The sequence below is a fragment of the Narcine bancroftii genome, chromosome 8, assembly GCF_036971445.1.
Source record: "Narcine bancroftii isolate sNarBan1 chromosome 8, sNarBan1.hap1, whole genome shotgun sequence".
Lineage (NCBI taxonomy): Eukaryota > Metazoa > Chordata > Chondrichthyes > Torpediniformes > Narcinidae > Narcine > Narcine bancroftii.
Genome location: NC_091476.1, coordinates 60230863 through 60247368, shown reverse-complemented (window position 1 = coordinate 60247368; position 16506 = coordinate 60230863). Strand labels below are relative to the sequence as shown.

Here is a 16506-nt window from a genome sequence, read left to right as displayed (position 1 = left end):
GAGTGTGGGAGAAGTGTGTGGTGAAGGGAGTTTGCTGGGAAGGCTTGTGGTAGGAGGGGGTGTGGTGGGACGTCATGTGTGAGAAGTAGTGTGGTGTTACTTAGTGTGGGGCAGAGTGTGGTGGAAGGAGTGTGGTAAATTTGATGTGGTGGAAGGGACTGTTGGGGGAGTACGTGTGGTGTGAGGGAGTGTAGGAGAAGTTGTGTGGTGATGTGAGTGCGGTGGGAGGATGTGTGGTGGGAGGGCGTCTGGTGGGAGGAGCTGTGTGAGAAGGAGTGTGATAAAGGGAGTGTGGTTGGAGGTCGTGTGGGTACAAGGTTTGATGCCAGGGAGTGTGGGATAAGGAGTGGTGAAGGGACTGTGGTGGGAGCTCGTGTGGTGGGAAGGCGTGTGGTGGGAGTGTGTTTAGTGCGAGGGAGTGTGGGAGAAGGGAGATTGTTGGGAGGCCTTGTGGTTGGAGGCGGTGTGGTGGTACGTCGTGTGGCAGAAGGAATGTTATTAAGGGAGTGTGGTGGGAGCTTATTTGCTGCGAACAAGTGTGGTGTAAGTTAGTGTGGGGTGGAATGTTTTAGAAGGAGTGCGGGGAAGGTTGTGTTGTGTAAGGGTCTGTGGGGGGAGTACGTATGGTGTGAAGGAGTGTGAGAGAAGTTGTGTGACGACGTGAGTGCTGTGGGTGGGTATGTGGTGGGAGGGTGTGTGGTGCGAGGATGTGTGGGGGAAGTAGTGTGATGAAGGGAGTGTGGTTGGGGGGCGTGTGGTGTGAAGGAGTTATGTGAAATTTAGTGTGGGGACGAGTTTGCTAGAAGGAATGCGGTGAAGCATTTGTGGAGGGATGAACTGTTGTGGGAGTGTGTGTGGTGCGAGGGAGTGTGGTGTATGTTAGTTTGGGCAGGAGTGTGTGCGATGGAATGCGGTGAAGGGTCTGTGGTGGAAGGGACTGTGTTGGCAATGCGTGTGGTGTGAGGGAGTCTGGGAGCAGGTGTTTGGTGGACAAAGTGTGTTGGGAGGGCGTGTGGGGCATGGAAGTGTGGTAGAAGTAATGTGGTGAAAGGAGTGTTGTGTGAGGACGTGTGGTGGGAGGGATTGTGGTGCGATGAGGTGTGGGAGAAGGAGTGTGATGAAGGGAATGTGGTGGGAGGGTGTGTGCTGTTTAGGCGTGTGGTGTGTGGGAATGTGGGAGAAGGCGTTTGGTGAATGGAGTGTGGTGGGAGGATGTCTGGTGGGATGGCGTGTGGTGGGAGGATGTCTGGTGGGATGGCGTGTGGTGGGAGTGTGTTTAGTGCAAGGGAGAGTGGAGAAGTGTGTGGTGAAGCGTGATTGCTGGGAGGGCGTGTGGTGAGAGTGTGTTTAGTGCGAGGGAGTGTGGGAGAAGTGTGTGGTGAAGCGTGTTTGCTCAGAGGGCTTGTGGTGGGAGTGGGTGTGGTGGGAGGTCATGTGTGTGAAGGAGTGTGCTGAAGGGCGTGTGGTGGGAGGGCGTGTGGTGGGAGGACTTGTGGTAGGATTTAGTGTGGTGAGAGTGCATGTGTTGCGAGGGAGTGTGGGAGAATGAGTGTGGTGAAGGGAGTGTAATGGTAGTGCGTGTGGTGTGAGTGTGTGGTGTGTGAGGGAGTGTGTGGTGGAGAGAATGTGGGAGAAGGAGTTTTTTGAATGTGTGTGGTGGGAAGACGTGTGGTGGTTGGGCATGTGGTGGTAGTGTGTTTAGTGCGAGGGAGTGTGTGACAATTATGTGGTGAAGGGAATTTGCTGGGACGGCTTGTGGTGGGAGGTTGTGTGGTGGTAGGTCGTGTGTGGGAGGAAGGAGTGTGGTGGACAAGTGTAGTGGGAAGGATTGTGGTGCGAGGAAGTGTGGGAGAATGTGTGTGATGAAGGGATTGTGGTGGGAGCTCGTTTGCTGCGAATGAGTGTGGTGTAAATTAGTGCGGGGTGGAGTGTGGTAGGAGTGTGGTGAAGGGTGTGTGGTGGACTCGACTGTGGGGTGAGTGCGTATGGTGTGAGGAAGTGTGGGAGAATTTGTGTGGTGAAGTGAGTGCGGTGGCAGGTGGGAGGGCGTGTGGTGGGAGTATGTGTGGGAGAAGGAGTGTGATGAAGGGAGTGCATAGGGAGATTGTGGTGCGAAGCAGTGATGTGAAAGTTAGTGTGGGGAGGAGTTTGCTAGAAGGAATGCGGTGAAGGATCTGTGGTGGGAGGTAATTTAGTGGGAGTGCATGTGGTGCGAGGGAGTGTAGTGTAAATTAGTTTGGGCAGGAGTGTGGGTGAAGGAGTGCGGTGAAGGGTGTGTGATGAAAGGGACTGTGTTGGGAATGCCTGTGGTGTGAGGGAGTGTCGGAGAAGGAGTTTGGTGGATTAAGTGTGGTGGGAGGCTGAGTGGGTGAGGATGTGTGGTGAAGGTGTGTGATGAAGGGAGTCTTGTGGGAAGGATTATGGTAGGAGGGCGTGTGGTGCAAGTGCGTGTGGTATGAGGGATGGTGGGAGAAGTAGTGTAGTGCATTGAGTGTGGTGGGAGTGCTTGTGGTGGGAGGGTGTGTGATGCAAGGATGTGTAGGAGAAGGAGTTTGGTGAATGGAGTGTTGTGTGAGGACGTGTGGTGGGAGGGATTGTGGTGCGATGAGGTGTGGGAGAAGGAGTATGATGAAGGGAATGTGGTGGGAGGGTGTGTGCTGTTTAGGCATGTGGTGTGTGGGAATGTGGGAGAAGGCATTTGGTGAATGGAGTGTGGTGGGAGGATGTCTGGTGGGATGTATGTGTTTGCCAGCAGGGAAATGGTGAAGGGTGTGCGGTGGGAGGGACAGTATTGGGAGTGCATATGGTGCGAGGGAGTGTGGTGTAAGTTAGTTTGGGCAGGAGTGTGGGTGAAGGAGTGCGGTGAAGTGTGAGTGGTGTAAGGGACTGTGTTGGGAATGCGGGTGGTGTGAGGGAGTATGGGAGAAGCAGTTTGGTGGAGGAAGTGTGGTGGGAGGGCAAATGGGGCGAGGATGTATGGGAGAAGGAGTGTGATGAAGGGAGTGTGGCGGGATGGACTACGGTGTGAGGGCGTGTGGTGGGAGTGTGTTTAGTGCGAGTGAGTGTGGGAGAAATGTGTGGTGAAGGGAGATTGCTGGGAGGGCTTGTGGTGGGACTGTGTGTGGTGTGAGGTCATGTGTGAGAAGGAGTGTTGTGAAGGGCGTGTGGTGGGAGGACGTGTGGTGGGATTTAGTGTGATGAGAGGGCGTGTGTTGCGAGGGAGTGTGGGAGAAGGAGTGTGGTGAAGGGAGTGTAATGGGAGCGTGTGTGGTGTGAGTGTGTGGGGTGTGAGGGAGTTTCGTGGGAGGGTGTGTGGTTTGAGGGTGTCTGGGAGAAGTAGTGTGGTGAAATGAGTGTCGTGGGAGGGTGTGTGGTGGGAGGGCACGTTGTGTGAGGGAGTATGGGAGAAGGATTTTGGTGATGGGCATGTTGTGGGAGAGCGTGTTGTATGAGGAGGTGTGGACGAAGGAGTGTGATGAAGGGAATGTGGTTTGAGGGTGTGTGGTGGAGGGAATGTAGGAGAACGAGTATGGAGAAGGGCGTGTGGTGGGAAGGCTTGTGGTGGGAGGGCGTGTGGTGCAAGAATGTGTGTGAGAAGGAGTTTGGTGAATGGAGTGTTGTGTGACGACGTGTGGTGGGAGGGATTGTGGTGCGATGAGGTGTGGGAGAAGGAGTGTGATGAAGGGAATGTGGTGGGTGGGTGTCTGCTGTTTAGGCATGTGGTGTGTGGGAATGTGGGAGAAGGCGTTTGGTGAATGGAGTGTGGTGGGAGGATGTCTGGTGGGATGGCGTGTGGTGGGAGTGTGTTTAGTGCAAGGGAGAGTGGAGAAGTGTGTGGTGAAGCGTGATTGCTGGGAGGGCGTGTGGTGAGAGTGTGTTTAGTGCGAGGGAGTGTGGGAGAAGTGTGTGGTGAAGCGTATTTGCTCAGAGGGCTTGTGGTGGGAGGTCATGTGTGAGAAGGAGTGTGCTGAAGGGCATGTGGTGGGAGGGCGTGTGGTGGGAGGACGTGTGGTAGGATTTAGTGTGGTGAGAGTGCGTGTGTTGTGAGGGAGTGTGGGAGAATGAGTGTGGTGAAGGGAGTGTAATGGTAGTGCGTGTGGTGCGAGTGTGTGGTGTGTGAGTGAGTGTGTGGTGGAGAGAATGTGGGAGAAGGAGTTTTTTGAATGTGTGTGGTGGGAAGACGTGTGGTGGATGGGCATGTGGTGGTAGTGTGTTTAGTGCGAGGGAGTGTGTGACAAGTATGTGGTGAAGGGAATTTGCTGGGACGGCTTGTGGTGGGAGGGGGTGTGGTGGTAGGTCGTGTGTGGGAGGAAGGAGTGTGGTGGACAAGTGTAGTGGGAAGGATTGTGGTGCGAGGAAGTGTGGGAGAATGTGTGTGATGAAGGGATTGTGGTGGGAGCTCGTTTGCTGCGAATGAGTGTGGTGTAAATTAGTGCGGGGCGGAGTGTGGTAGGAGTGTGGTGAAGGGTGTGTGGTGGACTCGACTGTGGGGTGAGTGCGTATGGTGTGAGGAAGTGTGGGAGAATTTGTGTGGTGAAGTGAGTGCGGTGGCAGGTGGGAGGGCGTGTGGTGGGAGTATGTGTGGGAGAAGGAGTGTGATGAAGGGAGTGCATAGGGAGATTGTGGTGCGAAGCAGTGATGTGAAAGTTAGTGTGGGGAGGAGTTTGCTAGACGGAATGCGGTGAAGGATCTGTGGTGGGAGGGAATTTAGTGGGAGTGCATGTGGTGCGAGGGAGTGTAGTGAAAATTAGTTTGGGCAGGAGTGGGGGTGAAGGAGTGCGGTGAAGTGTGAGTGGTGTAAGGGACTGTGTTGGGAATGCGGGTGGTGTGAGGGAGTATGGGAGAAGCAGTTTGGTGGAGGAAGTGTGGTGGGAGGGCAAATGGGGCGAGGATGTATGGGAGAAGGAGTGTGATGAAGGGAGTGTGGCGGGATGGACTACGGTGTGAGGGCGTGTGGTGGGAGTGTGTTTAGTGCGAGTGAGTGTGGGAGAAATGTGTGGTGAAGGGAGATTGCTGGGAGGGCTTGTGGTGGGACTGTGTGTGGTGTGAGGTCATGTGTGAGAAGGAGTGTTGTGAAGGGCGTGTGGTGGGAGGACGTGTGGTGGGATTTAGTGTGATGAGAGGGCGTGTGTTGCGAGGGAGTGTGGGAGAAGGAGTGTGGTGAAGGGAGTGTAATGGGAGCGTGTGTGGTGTGAGTGTGTGGGGTGTGAGGGAGTTTCGTGGGAGGGTGTGTGGTTTGAGGGTGTCTGGGAGAAGTAGTGTGGTGAAATGAGTGTCGTGGGAGGGTGTGTGGTGGGAGGGCACGTTGTGTGAGGGAGTATGGGAGAAGGATTTTGGTGATGGGCATGTTGTGGGAGAGCGTGTTGTATGAGGAGGTGTGGACGAAGGAGTGTGATGAAGGGAATGTGGTTTGAGGGTGTGTGGTGGAGGGAATGTGGGAGAACGAGTATGGAGAAGGGCGTGTGGTGGGAAGGCTTGTGGTGGGAGGGCGTGTGGTGCAAGAATGTGTGTGAGAAGGAGTTTGGTGAATGGAGTGTTGTGTGACGACGTGTGGTGGGAGGGATTGTGGTGCGATGAGGTGTGGGAGAAGGAGTGTGATGAAGGGAATGTGGTGGGTGGGTGTCTGCTGTTTAGGCATGTGGTGTGTGGGAATGTGGGAGAAGGCGTTTGGTGAATGGAGTGTGGTGGGAGGATGTCTGGTGGGATGGCGTGTGGTGGGAGTGTGTTTAGTGCAAGGGAGAGTGGAGAAGTGTGTGGTGAAGCGTGATTGCTGGGAGGGCGTGTGGTGAGAGTGTGTTTAGTGCGAGGGAGTGTGGGAGAAGTGTGTGGTGAAGCGTATTTGCTCAGAGGGCTTGTGGTGGGAGGTCATGTGTGAGAAGGAGTGTGCTGAAGGGCATGTGGTGGGAGGGCGTGTGGTGGGAGGACGTGTGGTAGGATTTAGTGTGGTGAGAGTGCGTGTGTTGTGAGGGAGTGTGGGAGAATGAGTGTGGTGTAGGGAGTGTAATGGTAGTGCGTGTGGTGCGAGTGTGTGGTGTGTGAGTGAGTGTGTGGTGGAGAGAATGTGGGAGAAGGAGTTTTTTGAATGTGTGTGGTGGGAAGACGTGTGGTGGATGGGCATGTGGTGGTAGTGTGTTTAGTGCGAGGGAGTGTGTGACAAGTATGTGGTGAAGGGAATTTGCTGGGACGGCTTGTAGTGGGAGGGGGTGTGGTGGTAGGTCGTGTGTGGGAGGAAGGAGTGTGGTGGACAAGTGTAGTGGGAAGGATTGTGGTGCGAGGAAGTGTGGGAGAATGTGTGTGATGAAGGGATTGTGGTGGGAGCTCGTTTGCTGCGAATGAGTGTGGTGTAAATTAGTGCGGGGCGGAGTGTGGTAGGAGTGTGGTGAAGGGTGTGTGGTGGAGTCGACTGTGGGGTGAGTGCGTATGGTGTGAGGAAGTGTGGGAGAATTTGTGTGGTGAAGTGAGTGCGGTGGCAGGTGGGAGGGCGTGTGGTGGGAGTATGTGTGGGAGAAGGAGTGTGATGAAGGGAGTGCATAGGGAGATTGTGGTGCGAAGCAGTGATGTGAAAGTTAGTGTGGGGAGGAGTTTGCTAGACGGAATGCGGTGAAGGATCTGTGGTGGGAGGGAATTTAGTGGGAGTGCATGTGGTGCGAGGGAGTGTAGTGAAAATTAGTTTGGGCAGGAGTGTGGGTGAAGGAGTGCAGTGAAGGGTGTGTGATGATAGGGACTGTGTTGGGAATGCCTGTGGTGTGAGGGAGTGTCGGAGAAGGAGTTTGGTGGATTAAGTGTGGTGGGAGGCTGAGTGGGTGAGGATGTGTGGGAGAAGGTGTGTGATGAAGGGAGTGTTGTGGGAAGGACTGTGGTTGGAGGGCGTGTGGTGCAAGTGCGTGTGGTATGAGGGATGGTGGGAGAAGTAGTGTGGTGCATTGAGTGTGGTGGGAGTGCTTGTGGTGGGAGGGTGTGTGATGCAAGGATGTGTAGGAGAAGGAGTTTGGTGATTGGAGTGTTGTGTGCAGACGTGTGGTGGGAGGGATTGTGGTGCGATGAGGTGTGGGAGAAGGAGTGTGATGAAGGGAATGTGGTGAGAGGGTGTGTGGTGTTTAGGCGTGTGGTGTGTGGGAATGTGGGAGAAGGCATTTGGTGAATGGAGTGTGGTGGTAGGAAGTCTGGTGGGATGGCGTGTGGTGGGAGTGTGTTTAGTGCAAGGGAGAGTGGAGAAGTGTGTGGTCAAACGTGATTGCTGGGAGGGCGTGTGGTGAGAGTGTGTTTAGTGCGAGGGAGTGTGGGAGAAGTGTGTGGTGAAGCGTGTTTGCTCAGAGGGCTTGTGGTGGGAGTGGGTGTGGTGGGAGGTCATGTGTGAGAAGGAGTGTGGTGAAGGGCGTGTGGTAGGAGGGCACATGGTAAGAGGGAATGTGGGAGATGGAGTATGGTGAAGGGTGTGTGGTGGGAGTGCGTGTGGTGGGAGGACATGTGGTGCGAGTTTATGGGGTGTGAGGAAGTGTCGTGGCAGTGTGTGTGGTTTGAGGGTGTGTGGGAGAAGTAGTGTGGTGAAATGAGTGTCGTGGGAGGGTGTGTGGTGGGAGATATGTGGTGTGAGGGAGTGTGGGAGAAGGAGTTTGGTGGATTAAGTGTGGAGGGAGGCTGAGTGGGTGAGGATGTGTGGGAGAAGGCGTGTGATGAAGGGAGTGTTGTGGGAAGGACTGTGGTGGGAGGGCGTGTGGTGCGAGTGCGTGTAGTATGAGGGATGGTGGGAGGAGTAGTGTTGTGCTTTGAGTGTGGTGGGAGTGCTTGTGGTGAGAGGGTGTGTGGTGCAAGGATGTGCAGGAGAAGGAGTTTGGTGAATGGAGTGTTGTGTGAGGACGTGTGGTGGGAGGGATTGTGGTGCGATGAGGTGTGGGAGCAGGAGTGTGATGAAGGGAATGTGGTGGGAGGGTGTGTGGTGTTTAGGCGTGTGGTGTGTGGGAATGTGGGAGAAGGCGTTTGGTGATGGAGTGTGGTGGGCGGATGTCTGGTGGGATGGATGTGTTTGCCAGAAGGGAAGCGGTGAAGGGTGTGCGCTGGGAGGGACAGTATTGGGAGTGCGTATGGTGCGAGAGAGTGTGGTGTAAGTTAGTTTGGGCAGGAGTGTGGGTGAAGGAGTGCGGTGAAGTGTGAGTGGTGTAAGGGACTGTGTTGGGAATGTGGGTGGTGAGAGGGAGTATGGGAGAAGGAGTTTGGTGGAGGAAGTGTGGTGGGAGGGCAAATGGAGCGAGGACATATAGGAGAAGGAGTGTGGTGAAGGGAGCGTAATGGGAGCATGTGTAGTGTGTGTGTGTGGGGTGTGAGGGAGTGTGGTGGGAGGGTGTGTGGTTTGAGGGTGTCTGGGAGAAGTAGTGTGGTGAAATGAGTGTCGTGGGAGGGTGTGTGGTGGGAGAGCACGTTGTGTGAGGGAGTGTGGGAGAAGGATTTTGGTGATGGGCATGTTGTGGGAGGGTGTGTTGTATGAGGAGGTGTGGGAGAAGGAGTGTGATGAAGGGAATGTGGTTTGAGGGTGTGTGGTGGAGGGAATCTGGGAGAACGAGTATGGAGAAGGGCGTGTGGTGGGAGGGTGTGTGGTGGGAGGGTGTGTGGTGCAAGGATGTGTGGGAGAAGGAGTTTGGTAAATGGAGTATTGTGTGAGGACGTGTGGTGGGAGGGATTGTGGTGCGATGAGGTGTGGGAGAAGGAGTGTGATGAAGGGAACGTGGTGGGAGGGTGTGTGCTGTTTAGGCGTGTGGTGTGTTGGAATGTGGTAGAAGTCGTTTGGTGAATGGAGTGTGGTGGGAGTGCGTGTGGGGGGAGGACGTGTGGTGCGAGTTTATGGGGTGTGAGGGAGTGTCGTGGCTGTGTGTGTGGTTTGAGGGTGTGTGGGAGAAGTAGTGTGGTGAAATGAGTGTCGTGGGAGGGTGTGTGGTGGGAGATATGTGGTGTGAGGGAGTGTGGGAGAAGGAGTTTGGTGGATTAAGTGTGGTGGGTGGCTGAGTGGGTGAGGATGTGTGGGAGAAGGTGTGTGATGAAGGGAGTGTTGTGGGAAGGACTGTGGTGGGAGGGCGTGTGGTGCGAGTGCGTGTGGAATGAGGGATGGTGGGAGAAGTAGTGTGGTGCAGTGAGTGTGGTGGGAGGGCTTGTGGTGGGAGGGCGGATGGTGCAAGTATGTGTGGTAGGATTTAGTGTGGTGAGATGCGTGTGTTGCGAGGGAGTGTGGGAGAATGAGTGTGGTGAAGGGAGTGTAATGGTAGTGCATGTGGTGCGAGTGTGTGGTGTGTGAGGGAGTGTGTGGTGGAGAGAATGTGGGAGAAGGAGTTTCGTGAATGGTGTGTGGTGGGAAGACGTGTGGTGGTTGGGCATGTGGTGGTAGTGTGTTTTGTGCGAGGGAGTGTGTGACAAGTATGTAGTGAAGGGAATTTGCTGGGACGGCTTGTGGTGGGAGGGGGTGTGGTGGTAGGTCGTGTGTGGGAGTAAGGAGTGTGGTGGACAAGTGTAGTGGGAAGGATTGTGGTGCGAGGAAGTGTGGGAGAATGTGTGTGATGAAGGAATTGTGGTGGGTGGGTGTCTGCTGTTTAGGCATGTGGTGTGTGGGAATGTGGGAGAAGGCGTTTGGTGAATGGAGTGTGGTGGGAGGATGTCTGGTGGGATGGCGTGTGGTGGGAGTGTGTTTAGTGCAAGGGAGAGTGGAGAAGTGTGTGGTGAAGCGTGATTGCTGGGAGGGCGTGTGGTGAGAGTGTGTTTAGTGCGAGGGAGTGTGGGAGAAGTGTGTGGTGAAGCGTATTTGCTCAGAGGGCTTGTGGTGGGAGGTCATGTGTGAGAAGGAGTGTGCTGAAGGGCATGTGGTGGGAGGGCGTGTGGTGGGAGGACGTGTGGTAGGATTTAGTGTGGTGAGAGTGCGTGTGTTGTGAGGGAGTGTGGGAGAATGAGTGTGGTGAAGGGAGTGTAATGGTAGTGCGTGTGGTGCGAGTGTGTGGTGTGTGAGTGAGTGTGTGGTGGAGAGAATGTGGGAGAAGGAGTTTTTTGAATGTGTGTGGTGGGAAGACGTGTGGTGGATGGGCATGTGGTGGTAGTGTGTTTAGTGCGAGGGAGTGTGTGACAAGTATGTGGTGAAGGGAATTTGCTGGGACGGCTTGTAGTGGGAGGGGGTGTGGTGGTAGGTCGTGTGTGGGAGGAAGGAGTGTGGTGGACAAGTGTAGTGGGAAGGATTGTGGTGCGAGGAAGTGTGGGAGAATGTGTGTGATGAAGGGATTGTGGTGGGAGCTCGTTTGCTGCGAATGAGTGTGGTGTAAATTAGTGCGGGGCGGAGTGTGGTAGGAGTGTGGTGAAGGGTGTGTGGTGGACTCGACTGTGGGGTGAGTGCGTATGGTGTGAGGAAGTGTGGGAGAATTTGTGTGGTGAAGTGAGTGCGGTGGCAGGTGGGAGGGCGTGTGGTGGGAGTATGTGTGGGAGAAGGAGTGTGATGAAGGGAGTGCATAGGGAGATTGTGGTGCGAAGCAGTGATGTGAAAGTTAGTGTGGGGAGGAGTTTGCTAGACGGAATGCGGTGAAGGATCTGTGGTGGGAGGGAATTTAGTGGGAGTGCATGTGGTGCGAGGGAGTGTAGTGAAAATTAGTTTGGGCAGGAGTGTGGGTGAAGGAGTGCAGTGAAGGGTGTGTGATGATAGGGACTGTGTTGGGAATGCCTGTGGTGTGAGGGAGTGTCGGAGAAGGAGTTTGGTGGATTAAGTGTGGTGGGAGGCTGAGTGGGTGAGGATGTGTGGGAGAAGGTGTGTGATGAAGGGAGTGTTGTGGGAAGGACTGTGGTTGGAGGGCGTGTGGTGCAAGTGCGTGTGGTATGAGGGATGGTGGGAGAAGTAGTGTGGTGCATTGAGTGTGGTGGGAGTGCTTGTGGTGGGAGGGTGTGTGATGCAAGGATGTGTAGGAGAAGGAGTTTGGTGATTGGAGTGTTGTGTGCAGACGTGTGGTGGGAGGGATTGTGGTGCGATGAGGTGTGGGAGAAGGAGTGTGATGAAGGGAATGTGGTGAGAGGGTGTGTGGTGTTTAGGCGTGTGGTGTGTGGGAATGTGGGAGAAGGCATTTGGTGAATGGAGTGTGGTGGTAGGAAGTCTGGTGGGATGGCGTGTGGTGGGAGTGTGTTTAGTGCAAGGGAGAGTGGAGAAGTGTGTGGTCAAACGTGATTGCTGGGAGGGCGTGTGGTGAGAGTGTGTTTAGTGCGAGGGAGTGTGGGAGAAGTGTGTGGTGAAGCGTGTTTGCTCAGAGGGCTTGTGGTGGGAGTGGGTGTGGTGGGAGGTCATGTGTGAGAAGGAGTGTGGTGAAGGGCGTGTGGTAGGAGGGCACATGGTAAGAGGGAATGTGGGAGATGGAGTATGGTGAAGGGTGTGTGGTGGGAGTGCGTGTGGTGGGAGGACATGTGGTGCGAGTTTATGGGGTGTGAGGAAGTGTCGTGGCAGTGTGTGTGGTTTGAGGGTGTGTGGGAGAAGTAGTGTGGTGAAATGAGTGTCGTGGGAGGGTGTGTGGTGGGAGATATGTGGTGTGAGGGAGTGTGGGAGAAGGAGTTTGGTGGATTAAGTGTGGAGGGAGGCTGAGTGGGTGAGGATGTGTGGGAGAAGGCGTGTGATGAAGGGAGTGTTGTGGGAAGGACTGTGGTGGGAGGGCGTGTGGTGCGAGTGCGTGTAGTATGAGGGATGGTGGGAGGAGTAGTGTTGTGCTTTGAGTGTGGTGGGAGTGCTTGTGGTGGGAGGGTGTGTGGTGCAAGGATGTGCAGGAGAAGGAGTTTGGTGAATGGAGTGTTGTGTGAGGACGTGTGGTGGGAGGGATTGTGGTGCGATGAGGTGTGGGAGCAGGAGTGTGATGAAGGGAATGTGGTGGGAGGGTGTGTGGTGTTTAGGCGTGTGGTGTGTGGGAATGTGGGAGAAGGCGTTTGGTGATGGAGTGTGGTGGACGGATGTCTGGTGGGATGGATGTGTTTGCCAGAAGGGAAGCGGTGAAGGGTGTGCGCTGGGAGGGACAGTATTGGGAGTGCGTATGGTGCGAGAGAGTGTGGTGTAAGTTAGTTTGGGCAGGAGTGTGGGTGAAGGAGTGCGGTGAAGTGTGAGTGGTGTAAGGGACTGTGTTGGGAATGTGGGTGGTGAGAGGGAGTATGGGAGAAGGAGTTTGGTGGAGGAAGTGTGGTGGGAGGGCAAATGGAGCGAGGACATATAGGAGAAGGAGTGTGGTGAAGGGAGCGTAATGGGAGCATGTGTAGTGTGTGTGTGTGGGGTGTGAGGGAGTGTGGTGGGAGGGTGTGTGGTTTGAGGGTGTCTGGGAGAAGTAGTGTGGTGAAATGAGTGTCGTGGGAGGGTGTGTGGTGGGAGAGCACGTTGTGTGAGGGAGTGTGGGAGAAGGATTTTGGTGATGGGCATGTTGTGGGAGGGTGTGTTGTATGAGGAGGTGTGGGAGAAGGAGTGTGATGAAGGGAATGTGGTTTGAGGGTGTGTGGTGGAGGGAATCTGGGAGAACGAGTATGGAGAAGGGCGTGTGGTTGTAGGGTGTGTGGTGGGAGGGTGTGTGGTGCAAGGATGTGTGGGAGAAGGAGTTTGGTAAATGGAGTATTGTGTGAGGACGTGTGGTGGGAGGGATTGTGGTGCGATGAGGTGTGGGAGAAGGAGTGTGATGAAGGGAACGTGGTGGGAGGGTGTGTGCTGTTTAGGCGTGTGGTGTGTTGGAATGTGGTAGAAGTCGTTTGGTGAATGGAGTGTGGTGGGAGTGCGTGTGGGGGGAGGACGTGTGGTGCGAGTTTATGGGGTGTGAGGGAGTGTCGTGGCTGTGTGTGTGGTTTGAGGGTGTGTGGGAGAAGTAGTGTGGTGAAATGAGTGTCGTGGGAGGGTGTGTGGTGGGAGATATGTGGTGTGAGGGAGTGTGGGAGAAGGAGTTTGGTGGATTAAGTGTGGTGGGTGGCTGAGTGGGTGAGGATGTGTGGGAGAAGGTGTGTGATGAAGGGAGTGTTGTGGGAAGGACTGTGGTGGGAGGGCGTGTGGTGCGAGTGCGTGTGGAATGAGGGATGGTGGGAGAAGTAGTGTGGTGCAGTGAGTGTGGTGGGAGGGCTTGTGGTGGGAGGGCGGATGGTGCAAGTATGTGTGGTAGGATTTAGTGTGGTGAGATGCGTGTGTTGCGAGGGAGTGTGGGAGAATGAGTGTGGTGAAGGGAGTGTAATGGTAGTGCATGTGGTGCGAGTGTGTGGTGTGTGAGGGAGTGTGTGGTGGAGAGAATGTGGGAGAAGGAGTTTCGTGAATGGTGTGTGGTGGGAAGACGTGTGGTGGTTGGGCATGTGGTGGTAGTGTGTTTTGTGCGAGGGAGTGTGTGACAAGTATGTAGTGAAGGGAATTTGCTGGGACGGCTTGTGGTGGGAGGGGGTGTGGTGGTAGGTCGTGTGTGGGAGTAAGGAGTGTGGTGGACAAGTGTAGTGGGAAGGATTGTGGTGCGAGGAAGTGTGGGAGAATGTGTGTGATGAAGGAATTGTGGTGGGTGGGTGTCTGCTGTTTAGGCATGTGGTGTGTGGGAATGTGGGAGAAGGCGTTTGGTGAATGGAGTGTGGTGGGAGGATGTCTGGTGGGATGGCGTGTGGTGGGAGTGTGTTTAGTGCAAGGGAGAGTGGAGAAGTGTGTGGTGAAGCGTGATTGCTGGGAGGGCGTGTGGTGAGAGTGTGTTTAGTGCGAGGGAGTGTGGGAGAAGTGTGTGGTGAAGCGTATTTGCTCAGAGGGCTTGTGGTGGGAGGTCATGTGTGAGAAGGAGTGTGCTGAAGGGCATGTGGTGGGAGGGCGTGTGGTGGGAGGACGTGTGGTAGGATTTAGTGTGGTGAGAGTGCGTGTGTTGTGAGGGAGTGTGGGAGAATGAGTGTGGTGAAGGGAGTGTAATGGTAGTGCGTGTGGTGCGAGTGTGTGGTGTGTGAGTGAGTGTGTGGTGGAGAGAATGTGGGAGAAGGAGTTTTTTGAATGTGTGTGGTGGGAAGACGTGTGGTGGATGGGCATGTGGTGGTAGTGTGTTTAGTGCGAGGGAGTGTGTGACAAGTATGTGGTGAAGGGAATTTGCTGGGACGGCTTGTAGTGGGAGGGGGTGTGGTGGTAGGTCGTGTGTGGGAGGAAGGAGTGTGGTGGACAAGTGTAGTGGGAAGGATTGTGGTGCGAGGAAGTGTGGGAGAATGTGTGTGATGAAGGGATTGTGGTGGGAGCTCGTTTGCTGCGAATGAGTGTGGTGTAAATTAGTGCGGGGCGGAGTGTGGTAGGAGTGTGGTGAAGGGTGTGTGGTGGACTCGACTGTGGGGTGAGTGCGTATGGTGTGAGGAAGTGTGGGAGAATTTGTGTGGTGAAGTGAGTGCGGTGGCAGGTGGGAGGGCGTGTGGTGGGAGTATGTGTGGGAGAAGGAGTGTGATGAAGGGAGTGCATAGGGAGATTGTGGTGCGAAGCAGTGATGTGAAAGTTAGTGTGGGGAGGAGTTTGCTAGACGGAATGCGGTGAAGGATCTGTGGTGGGAGGGAATTTAGTGGGAGTGCATGTGGTGCGAGGGAGTGTAGTGAAAATTAGTTTGGGCAGGAGTGTGGGTGAAGGAGTGCAGTGAAGGGTGTGTGATGATAGGGACTGTGTTGGGAATGCCTGTGGTGTGAGGGAGTGTCGGAGAAGGAGTTTGGTGGATTAAGTGTGGTGGGAGGCTGAGTGGGTGAGGATGTGTGGGAGAAGGTGTGTGATGAAGGGAGTGTTGTGGGAAGGACTGTGGTTGGAGGGCGTGTGGTGCAAGTGCGTGTGGTATGAGGGATGGTGGGAGAAGTAGTGTGGTGCATTGAGTGTGGTGGGAGTGCTTGTGGTGGGAGGGTGTGTGATGCAAGGATGTGTAGGAGAAGGAGTTTGGTGATTGGAGTGTTGTGTGCAGACGTGTGGTGGGAGGGATTGTGGTGCGATGAGGTGTGGGAGAAGGAGTGTGATGAAGGGAATGTGGTGAGAGGGTGTGTGGTGTTTAGGCGTGTGGTGTGTGGGAATGTGGGAGAAGGCATTTGGTGAATGGAGTGTGGTGGTAGGAAGTCTGGTGGGATGGCGTGTGGTGGGAGTGTGTTTAGTGCAAGGGAGAGTGGAGAAGTGTGTGGTCAAACGTGATTGCTGGGAGGGCGTGTGGTGAGAGTGTGTTTAGTGCGAGGGAGTGTGGGAGAAGTGTGTGGTGAAGCGTGTTTGCTCAGAGGGCTTGTGGTGGGAGTGGGTGTGGTGGGAGGTCATGTGTGAGAAGGAGTGTGGTGAAGGGCGTGTGGTAGGAGGGCACATGGTAAGAGGGAATGTGGGAGATGGAGTATGGTGAAGGGTGTGTGGTGGGAGTGCGTGTGGTGGGAGGACATGTGGTGCGAGTTTATGGGGTGTGAGGAAGTGTCGTGGCAGTGTGTGTGGTTTGAGGGTGTGTGGGAGAAGTAGTGTGGTGAAATGAGTGTCGTGGGAGGGTGTGTGGTGGGAGATATGTGGTGTGAGGGAGTGTGGGAGAAGGAGTTTGGTGGATTAAGTGTGGAGGGAGGCTGAGTGGGTGAGGATGTGTGGGAGAAGGCGTGTGATGAAGGGAGTGTTGTGGGAAGGACTGTGGTGGGAGGGCGTGTGGTGCGAGTGCGTGTAGTATGAGGGATGGTGGGAGGAGGAGTGTTGTGCTTTGAGTGTGGTGGGAGTGCTTGTGGTGGGAGGGTGTGTGGTGCAAGGATGTGCAGGAGAAGGAGTTTGGTGAATGGAGTGTTGTGTGAGGACGTGTGGTGGGAGGGATTGTGGTGCGATGAGGTGTGGGAGCAGGAGTGTGATGAAGGGAATGTGGTGGGAGGGTGTGTGGTGTTTAGGCGTGTGGTGTGTGGGAATGTGGGAGAAGGCGTTTGGTGATGGAGTGTGGTGGGCGGATGTCTGGTGGGATGGATGTGTTTGCCAGAAGGGAAGCGGTGAAGGGTGTGCGCTGGGAGGGACAGTATTGGGAGTGCGTATGGTGCGAGAGAGTGTGGTGTAAGTTAGTTTGGGCAGGAGTGTGGGTGAAGGAGTGCGGTGAAGTGTGAGTGGTGTAAGGGACTGTGTTGGGAATGTGGGTGGTGAGAGGGAGTATGGGAGAAGGAGTTTGGTGGAGGAAGTGTGGTGGGAGGGCAAATGGAGCGAGGACATATAGGAGAAGGAGTGTGGTGAAGGGAGCGTAATGGGAGCATGTGTAGTGTGTGTGTGTGGGGTGTGAGGGAGTGTGGTGGGAGGGTGTGTGGTTTGAGGGTGTCTGGGAGAAGTAGTGTGGTGAAATGAGTGTCGTGGGAGGGTGTGTGGTGGGAGAGCACGTTGTGTGAGGGAGTGTGGGAGAAGGATTTTGGTGATGGGCATGTTGTGGGAGGGTGTGTTGTATGAGGAGGTGTGGGAGAAGGAGTGTGATGAAGGGAATGTGGTTTGAGGGTGTGTGGTGGAGGGAATCTGGGAGAACGAGTATGGAGAAGGGCGTGTGGTGGGAGGGTGTGTGGTGGGAGGGTGTGTGGTGCAAGGAT

The 16506-nt window shown here is 55.1% G+C and overlaps 1 protein-coding gene across 1 annotated transcript in view; it reads right to left on the bottom strand.

Moving 5' to 3' along the window:
* Nucleotides 1–799: 799 nt before the first annotated feature.
* Nucleotides 800–16506, bottom strand: part of LOC138742023 (mucin-2-like) — a 39524-nt gene continuing 23817 nt past the window's right edge. The window contains 5 exon segments of the mRNA XM_069896215.1: nucleotides 800–969; nucleotides 4437–4519; nucleotides 7640–7764; nucleotides 15589–15631; nucleotides 15663–15895. Of these exon segments, the coding sequence (XP_069752316.1) occupies nucleotides 800–969; nucleotides 4437–4519; nucleotides 7640–7764; nucleotides 15589–15631; nucleotides 15663–15895 (654 nt within the window).